A 26780-nucleotide genomic window follows, 5' to 3' on the forward strand; every position below is an offset into this window, starting at 1 on the left:
AGTGCGTGCGTGCGAGTGCGTGCGTGCGAGTTCGTGCGTGCGAGTGTGCGTGCAAGTGCGTGCGAGTGTGAGAGTGTGCGTGTGTGAAAGTGCGTGCGTGTGCGTGAGAGTGTGCGTGAGAGTGTGCGAGTGTGCGTGCGAGTGCGTGCGCGCAAGTGCGTGCGAGTGTGCGCGAGTGTGTGTGTGTGAGAGTGCGTGCGAGTGTGTGTGTGCGTGCGAGTGCGTGCGAGTGCGTGTGTGAGTGCGTGCGAGTGTGTGTGTGTGAGAGTGCGTGCGAGTGTGTGTGTGTGAGTACGTGCGAGTGTGTGTGTGTGTGTGAGTGCGTGCGAGTGTGTGTGTGAGTGGGTGCGAGTGTGTGAGAGTGCGTGCGAGTATGTGTGTGTGTGTGAGAGTGCGAGTGTGTGTGTGTGTGAGAGAGCGAGTGAGTGTGTGTGTGTGTGAGAGAGCGAGTGAGTGTGTGTGTGAGAGTGCGTGCGAGTGTGTGTGTGTGAGTGCGTGTGTGTGAGAGAGGAACAGTATTAGATGATTATGTAATTGACGTGGCTTCATGACTGACTGGGAGCAGAACAGAACTTGTCCCTGGAGAGGCAGGATTTGGCCTTGTCCCAATCACACTCTCTCTATGTCACTTCCCCTCTCTCTCTCTCTCTCTCTCTCTCTCTCTCTCTCTCTCTCTCTCTCTCTCTCTCTCTCTCTCTCTCTCTCTCTCGCACTCTCTCTCTTTTTATTTCTATCTCTCACTCTCAGTCTTTATTGTTATATCTTTCCTCTACTTACAGACTCTGTTTCAATTCAATTTCTTGCTTTCTTTCTGTCTCTAATCCCATATTGCTCTCTCTCTCTCTCTCTCTCTCTCTCTCTCTCTCTCTCTCTCTCTCTCTCTCTCTCTCTCTCTCTCTCTCTCTCTCTCTCTCTCTCTCTCTCTCTCTCTCTCTCTCTCTCTCTCTCTCTCACTCTCTCTCACTCTCTCTCTCACTCTAGTCATATTTCTCCAGCACTTCCAGTCTCTCATTTTCTCTCTCTTGCTACTGCTCTGTTCCTCATTGCGTTCTCTTTTTTCTCTCCTTCTGCTGAAGGGCCTCTATCGCTTTGCTCCTTCACGTGGCTCTTCCTGTCCCCCGGGTCTCTGTACCGAACAGAGGAAGCGGGAGCAGACTGCCACATGACAGGGCGGATGTGGTGGAGGAAAGTAAAAGAAGAGTGAAAGGAACTTTTTTACGGTCTTAGCACTCTTCAGTACAATATAAACAGAGCTTGGAGGACATTGTTTCTGGGAAAAAGATGGCATGTGTGTGTACGTGTGTACGTGTGTGTGTGTGTGTGTGTGTGTACGTGTGTGTGCGCCTGTACGTGTGTGTAAATGATTTTCGCTCGCACTCCCTCACTCACTCACACTCACACACACTCTCCCTTACTCTCTCTCTCTTTCTTTCTTGTAGTTAATAAATAAAAATCGTTGATAAACTGAACAGATTAAACTCTTGTTCCTGTTAACATCATTACAAGATTCTTACAAAACACTGACGTTAAAGTGTCCTCAAAGCCGCTTCTTACAGAAAGCTTCGCATTGTCGAGGATTAAACCATCATCTGTAAAAACAGCTCAGTTTTAAAACCATTTGTCTTCAATTATATGGACATTCTGCCAGAACTATAGATCATTTACTCGCTCGCAGGCTCTGTGATTTAGAATTTTGGGTTAAATATTTAGAATACGGTCAGTACAGCGGTGTGTGTTCCCACCTGACGTCCAGCACTTCAGGGACAGGTTCCTCTGACTCCAGTAAACACTTTATCCTGGTCAGATGGCAGTGGATCTGGAACCTATTCCAGGAACACTGGGTGTGAGACAGAAACGCTTCCTGACACACACACACACACACACACACACACACACACGCATTCACTCACAGGCACAATTTAGCTTTACCATTCCATCTACTGGCCTGTTCTTTGGAAGATAAAGAGGAAACCAGAGACCCCTGTGGAAACCCACACGGACACATGGGAGAACATGTAAAACTCCAGCAGACAGAAACCCAGTGGAGCAGTGAGGTGTCGCTGTGCTGCCTCTCGAACACTGTGATTCAATTCTATGGTGTAATATTTCTGATTTGGGGGCACGGTGGCTTAGTGGTTAGCACGTTCGCCTCACACCTCCAGGGTCGGGGTTCGATTCCCGCCTCCACCTTGTGTGTGTGGAGTTTGCATGTTCTCCCCGTGCCTCGGGGGTTTCCTCCGGGTACTCCGGTTTCCTCCCCCGGTCCAAAGACATGCATGGTAGGTTGATTGGCATCTCTGGAAAATTGTCCCTAGTGTGTGAGTGCGTGAGTGAATGAGAGTGTGTGTGTGTGTGCCCTGCGATGGGTTGGCACTCCGTCCAGGGTGTATCCTGCCTTGATGCCCGATGACGCCTGAGATAGGCACAGGCTCCCCATGACCCGAGGTAGTTCGGATAAGCGGTAGAAGATGAATGAATGAATATTTCTGATTTTTTAAACACCTCCCGTGATCTTTCATAAAAGCAAGGAATCTTTCTAAAATGTCTTGGTCTTCAACTAATTGGCTTAATTACAGCACAGGTACAGTTTGTGTCTTCTGTACTGAACTTTATCCTCTTTAATTAGCTCAGACATGTCGTTATTCAGGCTGTTTACATCAATCGCCAGACGACAGACACTTCACATGATCCAAGATTAATAATAAACAGATTTTAAAGTTGTGCTGTTTAACAAAGTAAAACCTATAATTGTTGATGTAGTGAGGATTTTTTTTGCTTAGTTAGAGTCTCAGTGCTTTTAAAGGGACAACACAGGAGCACAGGAAACAACGCGTAGGCCGAGTGCTTCTACCCTGTGCAGTGCAGTGTTTCTGTATAAGCACACTGTCTGGAGTAGGTTATTTCATACTGGAGTTATACTGTAAGCAAAAAAGAAAACAAAATTTAACAATTCTTAGATTTTAAATTCTTAACACTGTTTGTGATGAAGTTTTGCACACTCTGACCCTGACCCTGACCCTGGGCAGTGATGGTTCATGCGGTTAAGGCTATGGGTTGATGATTGGAGGTTCAGGGTTCAAGCCCCAGCACAGCCAAGCTGACACGGTTGGGCCCTTAAGCAAGGCCCTTAAAGCTCCCTGCTCCAGTGGTTCTCCAACATAGCTAACCCTGTGCTCCGAACCCAACCTCCAAAAAATTATTTGGGATATGCGAAGAAAGAATTTCACTGTGCTGTAAGGTTTATGTGACGAATAAAGGCTTCTTCTTCTTCTAACTCTAAGCTTGGCATCTTCTCAACCAGCTTCATGAGGAGTTTCAGCGATGAGCCAGATAAGTTACGCTATGAGATATGTAGTTTAAATGCAGGATGAAGGTTAAACCATTAACGACTAATCATTGCCATGAGGCAAATCTACTTGCTCGTCAGTTACATCTGATCATTGCGAAAGCTCCTCTTCCTGAACTAGCTTTTAGGTGCTGAAGCTTAGAACACTTCTAGACCTTCATAAACTGTCTTCAGCTGTCCTCTGTCCAAATCACTGACCTTCAGATGGTTTAATATTGATTGCCATGACTGACATTGTATGGTTTTGCTCTATGAGGACTGGAAAACTCTAGTTTAATAAAGACGATTTGGATATTGCTGAATGAATAGTTTGTGCTTTCGGCGAGGAAAACGCATTAGAGTGTGAAAGAGTGACAGGACCAATATATATACGCCGACACAATCAAGGAATTAATGCTGACGCTCGAGCGAGGTGGCGAAGTCTAGGTTCGTCACTTTTAATTAAATCACAGCCGAGCAATTCTCTGAAAACTTTTCATTTTCAGCGAGCTGCCAAATTACTGGTAATTAATTTTCCAGTAAATAAAATCAAAGCAAACTCGGTTTTATGGCACACAGAACAGGCGTGCCCGGCTTTGCTGTGAAAACAAACATCGGCTAACGAAGGCATTCATGCGGTGCCAAGATTGCGGTGTGATTATTTTATTATTAATAAAGGTTCTGCTTTTGATTAGAAATGAAAGTCTATCGGTCGTAATAATTTTGTTCTTCATTTTTACAGGAACCTAACAAAGAAGTACAGCCCCAAACGAGGTAGCAAGGAGGAGCAGGAATGCAGGTACATTCTGGCATGGTTTATAAAATAAATAATCATTTGGCAAAACAAATTGAGGCCTGTCATAACTGGTTTGGGAATACCGGTTCAGTTTGGGTTAGGAGAGAACGAGCAGAAGGGCCTGAGGGGTCTGAAACGTCTCTTACTCTATCGAGCCCTTTATAGCCCTGCTCTATGAAACAATAAGGAATTTGCAAATAAAGGCATTAATTTCAGACCCGAGATGCAATCTGACTTGGCAGTCATTTGTCTTTGGCTCACGTTTCTTTTGTTGTTCTAGATTTTCAAACCACCAAGCTTTCCTGGACATTCTGAATGAGATGAATGACTACGCAGGACAGAGGGAGCTAATCGCCGAGAACATGATGATGAACATCTGCATCGAGCTCACCAAATACCTGCAGGAGCTCAAACTGGAGCGCAAGGCGGTGAGGGAAGGAGTGTGATCGAGAGAGCGGGAGCAAGGGAGAGGGGGCGATGGAGTGAGAGAAGGGGCGATGGGGTGAGAGAAGGGGCGATGGGGTGAGAGAAGGGGCGATGGGGTGAGAGAAGGGGGCGATGGGGTGAGAAGGGGTGAGAGAAGGGCACGTGAGTGACAGAGAGAGAGGGTGTGAAAGTGAGAGCGTGAGAGAGAGAGGGGGTAAGGGTTGAGGAAGAAAGACAAAAGTGAGTCAGCGTGAAAGAGAGAGCAACTGAGAGAGTGAGAGGAGGCGTGAGAGGGTGTAAGCAAGAGAGAGTGAGTGAGCAAGCGAGTGAGTTAGATGGTCAGATAGTGAGAGAGTGATGGAGTTCGTCTGATACTGAGAGAGTGTGTGAGAGCGGGGGGAGGGGGGGGTATATGGGTGAGAGAGATAGAGAACTGGGCCATGCTAAAAATAAAGGCAGCAGTGGTTTGGAAGAGCGAAGCATGAAGGATGCTCATAGCTTGAAGTTTCACATTCCCTTGTTAACATCAGATGACTCAAAGGAAACTCCGGCCATTTTCTGTCCTCTGGATATATGACTAGGACTTCCACATTCCCTTTAAAATACATGACCAATAACTCTGACTTAGTGACGCATTTCAGAAATGTGCTTTTAATCCTGATTTAAGTTTAAAGATCTCATATGTAGTTTTTTTTGTTTGTTTTGTTTTGGACCTTGAAATATTATTACAATTTGTATAAGGACACACAAATACAACACTGACGTCTTCCGTATCATCATCCATATTTAAAGCAGGCAAATTTTAGTCCAGTCGGTTTGTGGTAGTTTTGTTGCCAAACCAGAGTAATGTCTAGACAGATGTCTGCGTCTGTGTGTCTTAACACTTTTCCTTTCTGTTACAATTTTCAGCATCTGTCTGATGCCAAAAAAGCTCAGCAGGCGTTAGAGATCACCTACAAGCAGCTCGACAGTGTAAGTTCACATGCCTTTATTTATGGATGAGTGACAACACGGCAGACTGTGTGTGTGTGTGTGTGGGTGTGTGTGTAAGAGTAAGCCTGGCTGCCCGCTTTGACTCTGCTTTGCAAATGACTGCCCGTGCAGAAAGTGCACATTTGTTTACACGTGCTTTTGTATTGCTGTATGTATGGTGTGCTCGCAACAGGCTGGTGTGTGTAAGTCAGATAAAGAGAGAGTGTTGAATGAGTGAAAGAGAGGTTGTTGTTTACCTCATCCTCACAATGTTTAGTCAGGTGAGACTTTCCTTCTGTAAAGTGCTGGCTAATATTGTGCGTGTGTGTGTGTGTGTGCGTGCGTGCGTGTGTGTGCGTGCGTGTGCGTGCGTGCGTGCGTGTGTGTGCGTGTGTGTGCGTGTGCGTGCGTGTGCGTGCGTGTGCGTGTGTGTGCGTGTGTGTGGGTGTGTGTGCGTGTGTGTGTGTTATAGAGTAAAAAACGCTTTGAAAGGGAGTGGAAGGAGGCGGAAAAGGCGGCACAGTATGCAGAAAAAACAGATCAGGACATCAACGCTACAAAAGCAGATGTGGAAAAGGTATTTCCGTATTACCTTACAGCCGAATGTTCTGTCTTACTGGCCTTCTTTTAATGTGTACATATTTTTCTCACTACATCATGGCTGCCCAACCCCATTTCTCAGTGCTCCATTTTTCTGTCTCACTATTAACTCTTTCAATTATTTACTTTGGTCTGGTGCCCAACCCAGTTCCTAGAGATGTACCGTCCTGCAGGCTTTAGTAAAACACACCTCTATTAACTATTCAGATGCTCCTCAAGACCTTGATTAACTGGATCAGGTGTGTTTTTGTTTTAATCCTCCTCACCACCACGACAGACATAATGAGATTTTCTTTTCAGCTTTGTTTCCCTGGCTTCAGTGACTTCAGTCATTTTCACACCTTTGAGTTGGGTTTCCCCCCCGTTATCTTGCTTATCTTGTTTATTAAACAGTGATCCTCTGTGTCTGTAAGTCATAAACACCCAGCAAGCCTCTGATTGCCCCATTCACCCATTTAAAAAAAAAAAAACACCCTCATATCACTAAAGGGACACATTTTATCTCGCCTGTGATGGACAAGGGCTTCCAGTGGGACTCTTGTTAGAACAGTGGGTACTAGTGACACTGTGGACACTTCCGTTTTGCCGTCGGCCGCCAGGGGTTTTGTGGCTACGGGCCGAGTTCATGTCAAACAGAAAGTTCCCTCTGGAACAGAGATATGGTAAAAATGTAGACCCTTCGATTCTGAATGCAGGGTTTTTTTAGTCTCCCACGATATAGCACTACAGGTCATATGGCCTCTGACGACTAACTAAATTTCGAGCAGTTTCTGATCACTGTTCTCAGAAGCCTCTGTGTGTGGTAGCAGCTCATGTTTCGTATTATGGTAAGATCACACTGCAATTCCAGAGGTACTTCCTGTGGGCCTTCTGGAACTTAGAGATTTTCTAAGTGACTTAACATCCTGGGTTATGAATGACCACCATCACCACCACCTAGTTCCGTCTACTGCAGCTGGCTTCTAATGATCTGATTGGTCAGTGTTACACAGCTTCTGTTTGTGATTTGCCTAAATTGAAACCAGCTCAACGTGTCTGATCCTGGCCACTTGTAAAGCCACAATTTCTGCACATTTTTTTTTTTTTTTGAAAATGAACAGGAGCAGAATATAAAATGTCAAATTTGCGCACACACACACACCCTTAGGTTACTGTAGAAACGGAAATTTTTATAGCTGTAGACTTCAAGGAGCATGTTTGATCACCCGTTTTACACTAACCAGACTCTGTGTGTGTGTGTGTGTGTGTGTGTGTGCGCGCGTAGGCTAAACTGCAGGCTCATATGCGTGCACAAATCGCAGAAGAGTGTAAGAACGACTACGCTGCCCAGCTGCAGAAATACAACAAGGAGCAGAACCAGTTCTACTTCACTGACATGCCACAGAGCTTCAATGTAAGCAATATTACATCCTGTGTGTGTTTTACAAACCTGACAATTTCTATTTAAAACACCCCTGACATTGTGTGTGTGTGTGTGTGTGTGTGTGTAGAAGCTGCAGGACATGGATGAGAGGCGTGTGCGGAAGCTATCTCAATCCTACATCCTGTTTGCTGATACGGAAAGGCAAGTCATGCCCATCATCGGGAAGTGCCTGGAGGGCATCACCAGAGCTGGCACCAGTGTTAATGAGAAAAATGTAAGTGTTCAGTTCAGGGTCTCCTACCTGTGTTTCTCCTCTTTCACACCCCATCTGCCTGATACATAAACGCCAACCAGAACATTTCACATAGTTTAGTAATCAGCACAACTTTACCTCTAATCTTAAATCATTCTAACCTGCAGCCTACAAATGCTATTACACAGACTTTGACAACCATCCAAACCAATATACTTATGATTTGCTTAACAACCATGTCCTATACTGGTTGTCGTTTATTCGATAAAGAAATTTTCCTGTTCCTCTTCCTCTTCGTCGGCTTTTAGGCATTTCCTCCTCCTGTTGTTTTTTTTTTTTTTTCTCCCTTTGTCACTATGCTAATCTTTACATCACCTCCTTCAATAGATGACAATTTTGTTTGAAGGATGAATAGTTATCACGTCATGCTTTTTCTCAGTAAATGTCAGTGCTCACATGTAGTAGGTCCAGTGGCAAATAGAGGAAAATATTCATATATTATAAATTGTTGCAGAAATTGTCCTGTAGATTTACTACTCTAATAGATTGTAGTCCTTCCATCTAATGCAGCTCATTGGTGAAATATCGCTGTGATTCCAGGACTCCTTGGTTCTCATAGAGCAGCACAAATCAGGTTTTGAGCGCCCCGGCGATCTGGAGTTTGAAGACTACAGCCAGGGTATCAACCGGGCCTCATCTGACAGCAGCCTGGGCACACCCAAAGGCCCGCTGGATCTGCTGGGCAAAAACAAGAGCAAACCTTTCTGGCTGTTCAGCAAGAAGAGCAAGGTAAGCTCACCTCCACAGATCTGAGTGAGATCGATCGGTGAACATTTATCCACCGTCATGTACTTTTTCCCTTCATATGTTTGCAACACCAGCAGCCAATATTGCCAGTCAGGGCACCAGAGCCAAAAAATGCATCCTGACAATAAAAAAAAAACAGAAAGCCGAAATATTTCTTATATGAGCTAAATAAAAACTGTTAATGATTTTTAACCCCTATAATAGTTTCTTTATTGAGTACGGTATAAAACCTGGCTAACAATTTTTATCTAGACAGTACATATCTAACCAACTAAATTTCCTGTTAAGCCTGTGCACATCTGCATGACATTGCACCTAATGCTTCCTACAGTATGATGTCACCCCAAACACGCTCTTATCTTTAAAGGTGAATTACGGGCCGTATTTTGTAGTTAAAATCTGTTCTAATTGTGAAATATATATATATATGATCTGTATGATACCTGAATACTTATAAGGGAATATGACAGACTGGTGAAAAAGGTTTCTCTGTTTAATGAAGTAGAGAATCGAACGCTGACGTCAGTATCTGAATTTTGCATAATGTGGTTGGCCGTCATGTTCAGAAGCAATTGTCTCCATCCACTTTGCATGGTTTTCTGAGAACTTGAAATCTGTCACTCTTGCATTTTTTATTTTTATTTTAAACAAACACGAATCACACGCGCATTCGCACAGGCACGTGCACATTCTTAGCCAACACCCCTCTTTTGCATGGCGCTCTCTGGCTCTGAGCTCATTTGTTTTGCACTTGACAGGAGTTTAGCGATGCTGAAAGCAACTACCACCATACCTTTCTGAAATGTCATGTATTAGGGAAGATTGCATTGGCATCTGGTTAATTTAGTTAGCGTGGGTATGAAATCCCATGAGAATGAGTCTGTGGGGCAGCAACAGGGAGCACATTCATCTTCTTGCAGCCACGTGACAGGCGTTTCCCTGCAAACACAACACAGCACAGTGCTCTCTGTCTCCTGTACCGGAAGGTCAGTATCGGAACCTCGTTCTCTTCATTTGGCCTGGTCCGGATGTGACCCATTGAGAATCATTACAGTTTGATCTCGTTACTTTACAATCACAGAGTCTTCTCCCACATGGCTTAATTCTCTACTTACACTTTTTGCTCTTACCTGCATGCACATGTTGGCTGTTCTACCTGTCTTCTGTTCCTGCTTGCTTCTGTCTGGTCAGCTTGTGTATCTGTCTCATGCAGCTACTCGTAATCTAATCATTAACACAGCTGAGTCTCAAAAGCACCGTAAAACTCCTTCCACACACCAGAACAGGATTTATCAGTCCGTTAAAGGGTCCCCTCCGTCCTCTGACAGGTCCACAGGAGCTGTTTTTAGAGGAGCAGGTTATATTTATCAGTCAGTTTAACCAGATATAATTTTAGAGCGTTTTCACACTGAATACTTGAGTCCACACCAAGGACAGATCCGGGGCTCGTTTTTAGGACGGGCTCATAATCGCACGTGTACCTTTTATTTATTTATTTAATTAATTTTTAAAAGCAGATAGCTTCCACACCTAATACTGACCCAACCACAGGTCCATTGGCACAATCCCCAGACTGTCCTTTACAAAAGCACTAGGGATCAGTTCCCTGGACACACGTGTGGAAACGCTCTTAGATGTGCTGTAGCACTCATTAAAAAGTTCAATTATTTAGTTAAACATTATCAAACGTTTAGCTCTCAGGGTTATGGCCAGGGTTATTAGGCCACAGAGTCAGAGACACAGTAAAGCTGCTTCCGTGTGATACCATTTTATGGTTTCGGACAGTTTTTATTTTTTTTGCTGTGTGTATGACTCAAAATGGTGAGGATGCATGTGTTGTGCTGTTGGTCATTCCATTGCAATGTTGCATGTTGTCCATGTGATTATTACAAGCGAGAATAAAGGGCAAAGTGTGGCTCTGTTAGTGCAATCCTCCTGAAACCAAGCCCTGCGTTTAGTGGCGTTAAAAGATCCAGGATTACTAAAGATAAGCTAAAGCTCTGTATGTTATTTGCACATACAATTGCTGACCTATACAAGAATCAAAGCCTGCAGACGGACCCATTACGTAATACTTCCTTATCCATTTGTTCCCTGTTTGGTCACATTATTCTTGTGGAACAAATGATCAAGCTTTTGTGGTTTCATTTTTATACCCTGTGAAGGAAGCTGTTCATCGTTCAGTGAGTGATAGCTGACAGTTCTTTAAAGCCAAACATCATAGTAAAGACCTGCAGAAATCAGTACAGTTTGTCAAGAAACAGCTTGGTATCAGAAACCAGGCATTGTCTGTAGGCTCCTGTTGATGAATATGCGCTGTAAAGCTTTTCTTTGAATCCTAACGGAGTATAGATGCAGACATGGAAATAATAAATAACAGCTGTTTTCCATTGACGGTCGTCCATGGTTTAAAGAACAGTGAGGCCTAGCTAGTGAAGCCACACTTTGTTCCTTCCTGCTGATGTTGCATTATTGAGCTTCGGGATTGGGGCATTTACTTTGGAACAGGTTTTATGGTTTTCTTTTTGGGCTTTAGTGATATGTTGTGGGGTTGTACTGTTGTGCTATGGGGTTTGATAGAGAGGCTTTAATGTTGAATAGCTTGGTTTTAATAATGGGCAGCTGGGTCTGAATTAAGGCTGAATTAATGGTGGTTGGGTGTTAACGCTGGTCTGTGGGTCTTTAATTTTGGACTGTGGACTTGAGGGTTAGGCTTTATTGTTGGGTTGTATTGGTTTTTTGTGGGGATGCTGGGTAATAGAGTTAAACTTTAATGTTGGTTTTTACCGGTAGGCTGTGGGGCTTTAGTGTTGGGTTGAGGGGCTTTATTTTTGGGTGGTCATGAATTAGAGTTGGGTGTTGGGTATTTGGTGTTTGGTTGAGGTGCTTTATTGTTGGACAGTTGGGTGTTGTGTATTTATTGTTGGGTTGAGGGGCTTTATTGTTAAGCGGTTGGGAATTAGGGTTGGGTGTTGGGTATTTAGTGTTGGGTTAAGGGTCTTTATGGTTGGGCTGTTGGGTGTTGTGTATTTATTGTTGGGTGAGGGTCTTTATTGTTAAGCAGTAGGGAATTAGAGTTGGGTGTTGGGTATTAGTGTTAGGCTTAGGGGCTTTATTTTTAAGCGGTTGGGAATTAGGGTTAGGTGTTGGGTATTTAGTGTTAGGCTTAGGGGCTTTAGTGTTGTAGGGTATTGAGTGTGAAGGTTAGTTTGGGACTGCATTGTAGTGGGTGACACAGTGGGTAGCTCTCATTCTGCCTCTTGTCCCTTGCTCTGTGATGTTGCTTATGGTGTTTGATGGTGTCTTTCTTCTTCCCTTGTCATTTGTGTGTGTTTGTCTCCCTTTCCCTCTCCTCACCACCTCCTGCCACTTTTCCGTGGGTTGCTTTCCTGGTGTTGGCCCCATCCACCTCTTCCTGCCGTGCCCTTTCCCAGCCTTCCTCCTCCCCGCTCACCACGCCCTTCTCCACACCCCCTGTCCCCACACCTGCTAACGGACCCCCTTCCCCCAAGTTTGCCCGGGATCCCCTGTCCTACTGTTTGAAGGAGATCAATAAGACAGTCAAGCCACGAATCTCGTCCTTCCGGACCCTACGCAAAACGGTGAGTGAGAACGGACAGAGCTCAGGAGAGACTGTGTGGCGATTATTAGCCAGAGTAATGGTCATATCCAGCGAGTGGTCAGTGAAGTACACTTTTGAGCCTTGTTATATTTCCCCTATCCTCTCATGATTTGGAGGTGAGAACATTCAGAACGTTGTAAGGCCACTGAAGAAACTTGTCTGTTGTGTGACTGTACTCATGGACATACTGCCTGCCTGTCTTGTCTTTTTTTATTTATTTATTTATTTATTTATTTTTTTAGAAGTTTACCCTGGAGAGGATCACGGTAATAAACATCAGTGTGGTGTGGTGTGGGTTGTTGTATAATACGCATCATCTCTGCTTTTGGAAAAAAAATAACACGGGCAAGTTAAACAGATTTTCCAGATGGCCACCTATGCATCATGCACATGATGCGGTTAATTATTATTAGTAGCTGGGTCACTCCAGTCACTCGTGAAACTGTTGCATAGGCGGCCATGAAGTGGGGCAGACACTGAAGCTTTTTCAGGCGTATGGGTTTATTTATAGTGCATCATCGTGATCTGATTTTACGCTGTTCAGAAGGTCCTTCAGAAAAATCACATGTCCGTTAAAAACCGCGATGAAATCCGTTACGATGGTGCACTGTGAAAAGGCCACCCTTTTGGAAAGACCGTTGGTTTCACAGCTTCTTCACACAACTTCTATTAATCGCTTAAGCCACAAGAAGTCAGTATTATGTTGCATGTTGAACTTTGCCAGCTTGGTTTAATTATCACCTAGATGTAAGTTATCCTTTATCTGATGTCGTGTTTGCGTGAAAAATTTGTTTTTCACAACACGAATGAAAAGAAAACACACTAAAGATAACACAAAGCAAACACTCATTATATGGGGAAGCAATTTATTCCTGATTAAGGAAGCTGAATACAGATGAGTACAAAGAGATTGCATACCATTTAGAGAACATGAGGAAGAAACAAGCAAGGGACTTTAAATAACTTTCGTTTAGAACATTTGCTTCATCTTTTTATGAAACCGATATCGATGTTAAATCTTTAACGTAATCGTACGGCCATCCTTTACCTTTATAAATGACCCTCCACCCTGTTATAACTCTGCTTATACAGAGTTATACCTTCTCTAATCCCATCCATGGAGTATCGATTCATTACAGCAGCTCTGACACTAGCTCTGGCTGCAGGTCTATATAAATGCCTTTGTTGCTAATATATTATATAACAGCTTTGGAATTAAATTTGTATTTTTTTTTTTTTTTTGTAAAGCGTATTATTTTGAAACCAAACGCGTCACAGCAAAGAGTTTTTTCCTCCCCTGGTTTAGAGATTAAAACACTTTGCTGTATACTTCCGCATTTACCTTTTTTTTTTTTTTTTTTTTTTTTTTTTTTTTTTTTTTTAATATGTAAATTAATAGGACACTTATCTTTTGTTTTACTTTTTTTTTTTTGTAAAGGTCTTCCTAAAAAGCTTTTTTCACAACAAATGTAGGTCCTGTAGTCTTTATCACTCATCAAGCCCATCATAGTTTGGGGAGAATATTTTAGAACAAATGCCAGACGTTGCTTGGACAAACAGGAAAGGGTGATTTACTCTTCTCCAAACATTCACACCCAAGATTGTATTTAAAGCTGTGGTAGCAAAAGCCCCAGTTCCAATAGTTAAATCAGCATATTTGTCTCTTGTTATTGTCTTTTCAAATGCAGAAGCTTGTTGGGGAAAAAGCCTACAGTAATTAAGAGATTAATTATTAATGCAGATTACTGTTTATCCAGATAATTGAGGATGATGAGTTCACTTGGGGCAAAAACTGTTTCCTGCTTCTGCGCTCTTTAAACGGACGGGTGAATTTGCTTGCTCGGCGGTTTACTCTGCTGTCAGGTCTTTATTTAAGGTTGTGTGATGGGTCACCGTGTGTGTGTGTGTGTGTGAGAGAGAGAGAGTGTGTGTAAGGGTTATTTTTTCATTTTTCCCCTTCTGCGCTGTGCGGGTTACACTATCTCGTCTCGATCTCTTCAGCCGGCTGCCACAGAGGATTTCGGTCATCTTCCTCCAGAGCAGAGGAGGAAACGACTGCAACAGAAGATCGATGACATCAACAAGGAGCTGCAGAAGGAACTAGACCAAAGGTGAGCAGTGTGGCGCACAGTCTCCCCGGCAACCATTGCTATGACAACTAGCCGCAGCGCACTAGTCGAGCCCACCTCTCCCAGGTTTATCGGGGTCTGGCGTGTGTTACAGTGCTCAGAGTTTGGTAAAGATTCAGTGGCGAAAAAGTCGAAAGCGAGACATCTGTCAGATCGGCCGTGTCTCTCTATTTGTGTTTTGTTTTATATCTCCTCATCCCTGTTGATTTTTGTGCAGTGAGGCTCTGGGGAAGATGAAAGACGTTTATGAGAAAAATCCCCAGATGGGTGATCCTGCTAGTCTGGCACCGCAAATCACCCAGACAACCCACAACATTGAAAAGCTCAGAGGGGAACTTAACAAATATGAGGTACCGGAACATAACGTACACACGCACACACACACACCGACTTAAACGACTCACTTACACTTTATTCTTTATTGTTGTGTTTTCTTATCGTAGTCATGGCTCGCAGGAGCTGGGGGACGAGGAGACGTGACTCTTCGTTACTCCACTCACTCCCTTAACAACAACGGTGGCCACAATGCATACAGGTCAGTGTTATCACCCAGACAAGCTCCAGAGAACACACACACACGCACACACACGCACACACACACAAACACACTCAAGATAACCTTATCTTCAACCCACATTTGGTTTAGAACAAAGATATAGTAGTATGCCGTTGGCTTAGGAGTTGGCTGGAGTCCATGAAATGTGAAACAATGAAACACTGCGATTAAAATACTTCATGTGGTCATGATGGTGCATGGAAAATAAACCCTGGATAAACAGCGTGCATTTAATGGTCATTGATATTTCTGTCATCATCTGATTTTCAGCTGCTTATGATGTCTTCTAACTTTCTTTAAAGGTGGGGTGCATGATGTTTGAAAGCCAATGTTGACATTTGAAATCACCAAAACAAACACACCCCTAACCCAAATATGTGTTACCCCTGTTTTGATAGCTATGCCCCAAACATCCATACGTAACCCAGGCAACTATTATGGCGGAACCTGCTGGGGCGGCTGGCCGAGGGGATATTTTTATCAATAAATGAACACAATGAGTAACACTATGGTAATACACGTGTTTTTGTAGTACTGTGTGTTGTACCGTGAAAGGTTTAGCTCCGTTTCACGCGGAAGACGACGTTCAACACCTAGAACCCGAGGCAGAGGTAACGGCAGGTATCCGCCATGTCAATGTTTCAGTCGCTTTCTGCTAATGTCAGACATGCGCACTGAACACTCTCCCCATCGCATATTGACAAGACACGCCCCTTTCTGCTCATTGGCTACACGTTTGTTTTGTTTGTCGGCCCGACTCGGTTTTTTGAAGCATTTTTCAAACATCGTGCACCGCACCTTTAATCCACATATACTCTGAAACTGTGACCTTTAATTGTTCTACATATTGTGCTTGAGCACAATGCACATATTGGGGAAAGAAATACACCTATGTCTTTGGATCAGTTGGATAGAAACCGCTTGTAAATACAGTAGGGGTCAGATTTAAAGTCGTAAAAATCCCCCAATTAATTATTAACCCATGAAGCGGCTCAAGAGCAGCCAGTCACCTCCGGGTCAGGACTACACAGGCTACATTGCTTTGACACATGATAGCTTGTTTACTGCATCCATGTTGGTGTGAAATCGATTGTTTTGGTTCATTTTCTACTTACTTTTCACACTGCTGATGCTTAAATGATCCATAACCTAAAATAACATTGGCTAAGGAATGTACAGGGTTAAAAAAATGGTTAGAAAATGTACAGTGAAATGACCAAAGAATTGTGTGTGTTGCATCCGGTGCTTATTTTCTCCTCGTGTTCACCGGTACCAGTTTCCAGATTTCCACGTAGCATTTCTGCAGGTCTACAGCTCTGTCCTTTGGCACAGTTTGCTCCTCCGTTTAACGGCTCGCACCGGCAGAAAAAACGCAACCCAAAAAACACCATGTTTGTTTCAGTTCCTGCGGCAGAGTTGATTCAGAGTCGAAACTCTTTCTTTTGGACGTGGAAAGAGAACACTTCGCCTATATTCTATATGCCTATATGTTCTGACTCGACCACACCAAGAACCACACCAACCACACCATACTGCAGTGTCACCGACTGAAAACAAATTGTCTAGAACATTTAAGGTGCAAAGTTCGAGATGCCACATTATTATGTATTAGTTCTCAACATTGATGATGTCCATTATGCAGATCAGTAACTCATTTGTGCAGCTGTCACACACTTAACCTGCGTCTCTCCCAACAGTCCTGATGGAGCCCAATCAGACGAGAGTACCCCCGACCCCTCTCAGGCCATCTACGCCGAGTTTGATGATGATTTCGAGGAAGAGGAGCTCTCTGCTCCTATCGGCCAATGCACAGCTCTGTACAACTTCCCAGGTACAAAGAAAACGGTTAAACACCGCTGTAGGAGAGCAACGCAAAAATGCTGAGCTGTCACATGCATGTTTTTATATCTGTCCAGGGAATAACAGTAATTTACTTCAGCAGTTTATTAGAGGTGGTAAAAATTGCAGTGTAGAGAGGAGAAGCTTGGTGCCAGCTTGCGTCCAAGTTAAAGCATCACTAATGCCTAGGTGTTTACAGGAAAAAAGCCACAATAAACATTTATTAATTCTTTATTTATCGTCGCATTTCTACAAGAAGAGATTTAATGCAGCTTGTGTTTTTGTAAAGTAACTCATAGCTCACCTAACCGCATTTTTCTGGTTCTTTAATCATCATTTAATACTTTTGCTAATTTTTTTTAGTAAAAAAAAATCAACAGCTTGGATGTTTTTGTTTTTCATTTCTTTATTCAGGCTCCAGCGAGGGCACGATCTCCATGCAGGAAGGCGAGGTGTTGGCCGTAGTGGAGGAGGACAAAGGCGACGGATGGACACGAGTGAGGCGGAACAACGGCGACGAAGGCTACATCCCTACCTCCTACGCCAACATCACACTCAACAAGTGACCCAGACGGTTCTGTCCCTGACACGAGGAGCAACTCCCTATCATCACAGCATATCGTTTGGCTCAAAACATTGCAGAGAAAGAGAAAAAGCGAGAGATAGAAACATGCCATGCATCTGACGCATTCGCGTCAGGTCAGCCAAAAACAGCATGAGAACGTTGTTAACCTTTGTGTTCACCCCCCCTCTCCCTGTTCTCCTCCTCCTCCTCCTCCTCCTCCTCCTTCTTCTTCTACTCGTCTAGACGCCTGAGCTGCAATGAGCGTATATATGCTTAAGATGCTGTTCGGGTCTCGCTCGGCCTGTGAGACATCAGCTGTCTGCCATCATCAAACAAAGACAAACCACACGGGAGGATGTTTGAGTGTTTTAGCTGAACGGGACGTACACGAACAACACACGTTTTGCCAAGTGTGTATGTGGAGAGAATGGCAAGAGAATGAAAATGCAGTCTGGTGCTACCAGGAGGAGGACAATAATTAACCATAACACTTGCTTCTCGCTGTCCTTGATCAAAAGCCTGATGTTCCTTGGCCTTCATGTTTAAACGTTCCTTTTAACAGACAGCAACACAGACCAACAAGCACCAAACAAATCCTTTTGCGAATGCTTGCCTGTACGTGCATTTATAACAGAACGAACGTGTGTACGGATGTTGGAGAGAGTGAGCCAAATGAACCAGTTAGTCTGGTTTAACCTCGGTTTTTAGAAATATATAAAATTATTATATATATATTTTTTCCCTAAAGTTAAAACGCTACACACTCCGCAGTACAAACGTGTTACGACAATCATCATAGACAGGTATAGGTAGAGTTTAATGACTGCTTCTTTTCAAACCATTGCTGCATATTTCACAAATATGATAATGTTTGAAAGATCATAATTTATTGTATGTGTGGTCACAATTGCACGAGCTGTAACTGTATACACAAACACACATACACACGGTGCAAAATCACACAGTTTATCAACAGATAAGGTGCAAATAAAAAAACAATAACAGAAAGAAAACACAAAAACGACGTGCCATGTTTGAACACTTCCATATTTATGTATGTATGAGACAAAATATTTTAGATATTTTACACCACCACTTTTGCCTTAAAAGCTTTTTTTTTTATACTTTTTATATTTTTATAAGTATTTTATCGTGTAGTCGCATGTCGTCTCTGTAGGCAGTAGATAAAAGGAACAAAACAAAACCTTACAAATCTCATGCTCATTTTCCATAGTCGTGTTGTCATGTCTTCTCGAATGTTTTGTCTGCCTTCCTTTTAGGAAGGGAAAAGCCTCATCCTGTAGTCTGTAGTTCCTAGCATGAGTTGCCTATTCCAGGCCTACTGCTGGTCATGTGACTGGTCACATGATGTGTTGTGGCACCATTCGCTTTGAAAAAGAGATGTTTTTCCAGGACGTTGACGACCATGCATGCATATATCAGCCATAGCTTCTTGTCTCTTGTTGTTCCTTATGTATGAGGCAGTCTTTACATCCTTTAATACTGTTAATTAAATCACCCTTCTTTTTTTTTCTTTTCTTTTTTTTTTTAAAAGAAAATGAATAAGAAATATTGACAAAGAACACCTGAAACGATTGATTATTGGGGGGAGATATTCTATATGGTATAGAATGTTTACAACGAGCAAGCACAATTAACAACGTGTGTAATGTTCTTCATTAAAAGATGTTAACATAAGTACACAATGCCAATATGTGGCAAGATACACATCTCTGAGGCTGTGAGCTCATCTATCAGGCTGTGATACTTGGGATCATTGGGGCTCGTGGCGCATGTGCGCTCTCTGCTGGTGGAAAAGAGAAACGTGGCTTTCTGTTGCCTCCTTTATACTGGTAAAAAAAAAACAAAAAACACACAAACAAACAAAAAACATGCCAAACTTTGAGGCACAGTGATCCTCAGACCTGATCCTGGTGCACCACCGTTGGTGGAGTGAATAGCCAAAATATCAAGAGTGGTGGAACTCCAGGATGAGATCTGAGAGACGCTGGTGTTAAGGGAAACATCTATCCCACAGGTGGCAGTGTTGCTCCATGTAACAGTTTTCAGTAAACCACATTATACGGGTTGAGATGCTACTGAAGAACTGGACGTGCATGCACAATGCCATAACACCTAAAGCTAGTTCGGGTAAATGAGGAAAAACCCCATGGAGGACAAAACTAATGGAGATATTACTAGAAACCTGGTTTCTATTTCAGGTAAGTCGAGCAGTATAGACCTCCCTGAATAGATGCATTCTACCTGCATGATGGTGCAGCAGGAAGCGTTGCTACCTCAGCTCCAGCGTCCATGATTGTGTGAATACGAAGGTGCATGGAGTTCTGCTACGGAGCGGCGTTCCAACCAGTGGCGTCTTCCTGCGGCGCAACCCGGTGTTCCCAGATCCTACTGCCAAGCAAAATAGTGAATCTTTTAATAATGAATCTTTATCATTAATAAAATAGAAAGCTTTATTTTGTTACATATACATTACAGCACTGTGAAAGTCTTTCTTCAGACATCCTAACTTTTGGAGGTTGGTGTCAGAGCACAGGGTCAGCCGTGATACAGATCCCCTGAGGGTTAAGAGCCTTGCTGAAGGGCCCAACAGTGGCAGCTTGGCAGTTCTGGGGCCAATCAACAACCCAGAACCTTAACTGCTTGAGCCACCACTACCGGAACAAACCACTTCCCCAGAGTTTATAACAGGATTGAGATAGCTGTGTCTAAACACTTGTGTATTTACAATTTTATTCTTAACACCAACAGTAAATAAAATTGTTAAATAGGGAAAAAAGTACTCAACAAGACAACATCCACTGTTGCTGGTGATAAAGTTAAATGGTCATTTAGATCAGCAGAAAATATTTTACTTTTTTTTATTTTGGAAGCGTTCATTCATTCATCTTCTACCGCTTATCCAAACTACCTCGGGTCACGGGGAGCCTGTGCCTATCTCAGGCGTCATCGGGCATCAAGGCAGGATACACCCTGGATGGAGTGCCAACCCATCGCAGGGCGCACACACACACTCATTCACTCATTCAATCACACACTACGGACAATTTTTCCAGAGATGCCAATCAACCTACCATGCATGTCTTTGGACCAGGGGAAGAAACCGGAGTACCCGGAGGAAACCCCCAAGGCACGGGGAGAACATGCAAACTCCACACACACAAGGTGGAGACGGGAATCAAACCCCGACCTTGGAGGTGTGAGTCGAACGTGCTAACCACTAAGCCACCGTGCCCCCTTTTGGAAGCGTTCTGTGTAATAAATGGTGGGGATCTTATTATGATTATTGACTGGGGTGGTATTTGGGGTTTAACCCACTGGGCAAAAACTCTCATGGGGCCTCGTGTTCACTCTATAAACATTTTGATTTTAGGAGGAACAGAAGGCAGACAAACAGACAAAGTTGCCTGATTGGGATAATTTGCAGCCTACAATATAATACAGCAAATAATCAGACAGGAAACGAATACATTTCAGCTAAACGGCAACACTGAACTGCAGACGTCGTGTCTGTGACCTCTCTATTGCAAAGGTTTTAAGAGGCAACAGGAGGTAATCTCTTGTATAATGTCTACATCAGAGATACATGTTCTTTCTCAGGACAAAAGCTCCTTTTTAAAGTGCCTACTCATTTTGGACTAGCTTAAGGTCAGTAGATTGTAGCCTATAGTGAAGTCCAGTGTGAGAGCCTCTTGACTGCCCAATTCAAACCCAAACCCAATGATCTAAGCATATATGAGTTTATTTGTTGTTTCCACTGAGATAAAGTTCCTCAAATGTTCGGCATTTCCCTCTGGGCTGTGTAATTAGTATGCCCTGTCACAGCTTAGCGCAGAACCTTAAAGGTCAGTTCCACCAAAATACTTAGCCTGCATGAAACTGATAGGCTTTTGCTGGCGGTGATGAAGGTTTCAGGGAAACAAGCTTCTTTAAGATAAGCCGCTTTCTACCCTGTGAGTATTTCTTTCTGTAGTAAACACTCTAAAAGGAAACTCGCGCCATAAAAACCGGGGTATGCATAATCTCATAATAATAAAAGATCTCTTTGTAGTTGTGGTTTTATGTCTTGAAAACTTGCAACTTTCACATGCAACTCTAAATCACACCGTTATGACTTTGTTTCGTGAAATTGCGACTTTATTGCATGCTGTTGCATCTTTATATATAGAATCACTATTTCCAATTTCACATCACATCTGTTCCTACAGCAGTAAAATCACATGATCTACATTTAACGACAATGGAAAAGATTAACAATAGAGTCAGGATTTTGCCATTTAAAAAAAAAAAAAACAACTCGTATTCGTTCGCACCGTTTCCTTGGCGGCGAATTCGAATTTTTTTTTTTTCTAGCGGTTTGCGGAGAACACGTTTCTGCTCACACGGATTTCTGTTCGAAAGAAAACTTTTCAAGTTTCGTATCGAGTCGTGAGCAAAGTTCATTTTTATGTATGTTCGTTTGCCTATAAATTATTTGTGGGTTATGAGAAATTGTTCAGCCTCTGGAGACAAAGATGCTGTTATCATAAGTTAGTTTTCCATTTAGGACAATTTTCACTGTCCCAACTCATTTAATATTAACGTGTGTGCATTATTTATGGCCAGAAGCTCATTCTGTCATTCTGGGTAATTCTGTCATGTATCACTCATCATGTGCTGAGCTATCGTTGCTTCAAATTGCGATTTTATTTATTTATTTATTTATTATTTTCTTTGGGTGGACATTAAATAGAAAAGTTACTGAAGTGGCCAAAATGTCTGCATGTTGTAAGGCTTTGCTCTAAACACTGCCTCCAGTAACCTACTGGAACTAATGAGGTTAATCCTTAACATACTACTGTATGGATTAGTGGATGGACAGAGAATTGGTGGATGGATAAAGAATGTGGGACAGATGAATGGATGGGTGGATAGAGAATGAGGATAAAGGATTGAGGATAAGCCAAGGATGGGTGAATAGAACTGGTACTGGTGGAAGTGGGGTGGACCTGTGGCTGGATGGATAGAGAATTGGTGGATGGACAGAGAATTGGTGGACAGAAACTATAAATGAGTGAATGAATAGCTAGAATATGGGTGAATGGCTAGACATGTATAGATGTCTAGGTGGACAGATATCAGGATCATGCATGGACAGACATGTGCATGGACAGACTATGGTTTATAAACTATAAAGCTCCATCAATTCTTTCACCATGTTCAGTTTTATTGGTATAAGGTGTTATTGTGTCTCTCTCAGAATACCAAGGCGAGAACGCAGAGCTGAAAAAAATCCCTCCGTTATTGTACTTTAAGCATTATTTTGAGGGTACGACAGTAAATTGAAGACTTGTACGCTTGCTCTTTGATTTAGACCTTCTAGAGCTCAAAGAACTTCTTTTCTTCTCTCATCAAATAGACTGAGTTCAGCATCCGTTCGTTGGTTCATGCAGAACAAAACAAAATAACATCTGGAATTTTTTGAGTTCATCATCTGTGGTGATCTTCTCATGGGGCACTAATGTAGTTAGTGCTGTAGGTGTGTGTGTGTGTGTGTGTGTGTGTGTTTCAGCAGTGTAGAACTCGAGGATTAGCACTCCTGGTTCTACCTCATTAAATGTTGAAGTAAGCAAAGATTCATATTAAAGGATCCGTCTCCTCCACCCTAGAAGGCATGAACTTCATCTTTCATTCATTCATTTTCTACCGCTTATCTGAACTACCTCGGGTCACGGGGAGCCTGTGCCTATCTCAGGCGTCATTGGGCATCAAGGCAGGATACACCCTGGACGGAGTGCCAACCCATCACAGGGCACACACACACTCTCATTCACTCACACAATCACACAGTATGGACAATTTTCCAGAGATGCCAATCAACCTACCATGCATGTCTTTGGACCGGGGGAGAAAACCGGAGTACCCGGAGGAAACCCCCGAGGCACAGGGAGAACATGCAAACTCCACACACACAAGGTGGAGGCGGGAATCAAACCCCCGACCCTGGAGGTGTGAGGCGAACATGCTAACCACTAAGCCACCGTTCCCCCCCTATGAACTTCATCTGATTTAAAAAAAAAAAGAGCACCTAAAGGAAGTTCTACTACTTTCACCCATTTTTCATTGCTAAAGCCAGGTAAGATTAGCACTGATTTAAGAAGCTGTAATAGAAATAATAATAAACAAGCAGAGATCAGAAGATTCCCTCCCTGTTATGATGTCTCCAAAACTTTGTCCATTCATTCTGTCATGTCTTCATGGAGCTCGTTTTGTGCTCAGGGACATGATCATGGGGGGACTGATATGAAACAGCATACTAAGACAAGTTTGAGGAAGAAGAACATGTGGATGTGATGGTTAGGTGTCCACAAACTTCTGAGCGTATAATTATCCAGGCAGCAACTTAAACTGCAGCTAATATTGTTCATACAGGTGATACTTTATCTCTGAGTTATTAGGCAACAAACTGATAGATCCAAAGAAACTTTGTTTAGACGGATAAAAGTTAGTTTTGTACAAAAACATAAAATAATAAAAGTCCATTAAAACATTTGCTTTTTCATTTCATTTTAACATTTTATTTTAAATACATTCAAATAAATATATACTTTAGCTTGTTTACATTATTGTGTGGACACGAACACTTTATTAATGAAGATTTAACACAATGTCCTTTATCCAACACTGCACAGTGTTCAGACTGTGGGATGGGTAGATAATTACTTTCTGTTTAGTCTTTCTTTCTTTCTTTCTTTCTTTCTTTCTTTCTTTCTTTCTTTCTTTCTTTCTTTCTTTTTTTACTTGTTTCTGTTCAGTCTCTTTCTTTCTTCTGTTCTTTCCTCTGTTCTTTCTTTCTTTCTTTCTTTCTTTCTTTCTTTCTTTCTTTTTTCTTTCTTTTTTTACTTGTTTTTGTTCAGTCTTTTTCTTTCTTTCTTTCTTTCTTTCTTTCTTTCTTTCTTTCTTTCTTTCTTTCTTTCTTTCTTTCTTTCTTTCTTGTTTCTGTTTAGTTTTCTTCTTTCTTTCTTTCTTTCTTTCTTTCTTTCTTCTGTTCTTTCTTTCTTTCTTTCTTTCTTTCTTTCTGTTCAGTTTCTTTCTTTCTTTCTTTCTTTCTTTCTTTCTTTCTTTCTTTTTTTTACTTGTTTTTGTTCAGTCTTTTTCTTTCTTTCTTTCTTTCTTTCTTTCTTTCTTTCTTTCTTTCTGTTCTTTCTTTCTTTCTTTCTTTCTTTCTTTCTTTTCAGTTTCTTTCTTTCTTTCTTTCTTTCTTTCTTTATTTATTTCTTTCTTTTACTTGTTTTTGTTCAGTCTTTTTCTTTCTTTCTTTCTTTCTTTCTTTCTTTCTTTCTTTCTTTCTTCTGTTTAGTCTTTTTCTTTCTTTCTTTCTTTCTTTCTTTCTTTCTTTCTTTCTTTCTTTCTTTCTTTCTTTCTTTCTTTCTTTCTTTCTTCCGTTCTTTCTTTCTTTCTTCTGTTCTTTCTTCCGTTCTTTCTTTCTTTCTTTCTTTCTTTCTTTCTTTCTTTCTTTCTTTCTTTCTTTCTTTTTTTACTTGTTTCTGTTCAGTCTCTTTCTTTCTTCTGTTCTTTCCTCTGTTCTTTCTTTCTTTCTTTCTTTCTTTCTTTCTTTCTTTCTTTCTTTTTTCTTTCTTTTTTTACTTGTTTTTGTTCAGTCTTTTTCTTTCTTTCTTTCTTTCTTTCTTTCTTTCTTTCTTTCTTTCTTTCTTTCTTTCTTTCTTTCTTTCTTTCTTTCTTTCTTGTTTCTGTTTAGTTTTCTTCTTTCTTTCTTTCTTTCTTTCTTTCTTTCTTCTGTTCTTTCTTTCTTTCTTTCTTTCTTTCTTTCTGTTCAGTTTCTTTCTTTCTTTCTTTCTTTCTTTCTTTCTTTCTTTCTTTTTTTTAGTTGTTTTTGTTCAGTCTTTTTCTTTCTTTCTTTCTTTCTTTCTTTCTTTCTTTCTTTCTTTCTGTTCTTTCTTTCTTTCTTTCTTTCTTTCTTTCTGTTCAGTTTCTTTCTTTCTTTCTTTCTTTCTTTCTTTCTTTCTTTCTTTCTTTTACTTGTTTTTGTTCAGTCTTTTTCTTTCTTTCTTTCTTTCTTTCTTTCTTTCTTTCTTTCTTTCTTTCTTTCTTCTGTTTAGTCTTTTTCTTTCTTTCTTTCTTTCTTTCTTTCTTTCTTTCTTTCTTTCTTTCTTTCTTTCTTTCTTCCGTTCTTTCTTTCTTTCTTCTGTTCTTTCTTCCGTTCTTTCTTTCTTTCTTTCTTTCTTTCTTTCTTTCTTTCTTTCTTTCTTTCTTTCTTTCTATCCACACTCCTGCAAACGTTATGTATCCCATTTAGTTTTAGCACATTAAGCAGATATCTTTATCAACAATATCTTAGACGTAGTTGTAGGTTTTGGTTAGAGATCGTTTCTGGATCTGTCATTTCTTTAGTCTCAGCCTCAGACACTTCACTCACAGACCACAGAAAGTCTAATATCTATTATACACATTTTCTGGCCCCAAGCATCAGAATCTTGAAGCTTTCGATCTGATTGGCTCGCAAAATCTCAGTGTGCCAATTTCAGTGAGAAAATCCATATATTTTTGAACACCACAACACTGAGTATTATGAAGCAAGATATAATCCCTGAACTGATAAATGTAAAGGAATCTTGTCTTTAATCTTGTTCATATAAAGTATGCAGTGTTTAGGCTGTCTGATTGGAGCCCTGGTGCCTTTTTCCTCTCAGTGAGCTTCTTTAAGAGGTGACACACAACACATCAACAGAGTGAAGTGGTCTCAGTCTGCTTCCCAATGAACTTTAACACGGTTCGATTGCAATCAGAAAGCGATGTGACTCTCAATCGACCTGACTGCAGGAAGTCAACCAAACATTTCATGTGTTTTAGGTTGCAGCCTTTATGTTTGCCAAAGCAAACAGCTTCTATTAGAGCCATCTATTCATTTATCTTTTAGTACAGAAATTCATGTTTTATAACATGTTTTATAATATATCATGTTTTATATTGACTACTTACTTAATACTTAGGTCCTCCGTGGGCCACATGGCACATTGGGAGGCAATTGCGTTCTGTCGGCCGTGACTGTTTCAGCCTCGTCCCATGACATATAACTCATTGATAAAGGTTCGTCTCCAGGTGATTCAGGGGCATCCTTGCTAGCGTTACCTGCTTGGTGGCTTCCATAGAATGGTGGTCTAGGCATGCTGTTGGAGAGGTAGATGGAGGACATGGCTGGCGAATGGGCTTCGTCATTCGTGATTCAATCCCGGTATGAGATTTGAAGATCGGAAGCATTGTTGTTGGAACAAGTTAATTCGTTTGCCAATCCTCGCCGTTGTCTTCCATGTCTCGCCTTGCATAGATGGCGGTCGGGATGACGATGATGATGGTGTAGGCGGATGTTGGTGGCTGTGCTGATTGCTGTTGATCACCAGATGTGCTTCAGGAGAAGACCTTGGAAGACTAATATGTTTGGAATTGCTCTTAATGTCATTAGAGCGGGAATTAGTTGAGATTAAATCAGATAATCTCATGTTTTTAAG

The 26780-nt window shown here is 41.9% G+C and overlaps 1 protein-coding gene across 4 annotated transcripts in view; it reads left to right on the forward strand.

Annotated features, from left to right (window-relative positions):
• The window catches only part of trip10a (thyroid hormone receptor interactor 10a), a 29363-nt gene extending 10412 nt beyond the window's left edge, over positions 1-18951 (forward strand). The window contains exons 3-16 of one of the 4 annotated variants that reach the window (XM_060896891.1): positions 4068-4124; positions 4402-4549; positions 5457-5519; positions 5992-6096; positions 7384-7512; positions 7610-7756; positions 8336-8524; positions 11977-12144; positions 12407-12430; positions 14166-14275; positions 14511-14643; positions 14737-14828; positions 16547-16680; positions 17103-18951. In XM_060896891.1, the coding sequence (XP_060752874.1) occupies positions 4068-4124; positions 4402-4549; positions 5457-5519; positions 5992-6096; positions 7384-7512; positions 7610-7756; positions 8336-8524; positions 11977-12144; positions 12407-12430; positions 14166-14275; positions 14511-14643; positions 14737-14828; positions 16547-16680; positions 17103-17254 (1651 nt within the window). In that variant the 3' untranslated portion in view covers positions 17255-18951. The remainder of the gene's footprint in view (positions 1-4067; positions 4125-4401; positions 4550-5456; positions 5520-5991; positions 6097-7383; positions 7513-7609; positions 7757-8335; positions 8525-11976; positions 12145-12406; positions 12431-14165; positions 14276-14510; positions 14644-14736; positions 14829-16546; positions 16681-17102) is intronic. The other 3 variants (XM_060896892.1, XM_060896893.1, XM_060896894.1) reach the window with 3 other exon arrangements.
• Positions 18952-26780: the final 7829 nt, after the last annotated feature.

The sequence above is a fragment of the Tachysurus vachellii genome, chromosome 21 (assembly GCF_030014155.1).
Source record: "Tachysurus vachellii isolate PV-2020 chromosome 21, HZAU_Pvac_v1, whole genome shotgun sequence".
In the NCBI taxonomy this organism is placed as follows: Eukaryota; Metazoa; Chordata; class Actinopteri; order Siluriformes; family Bagridae; genus Tachysurus; species Tachysurus vachellii.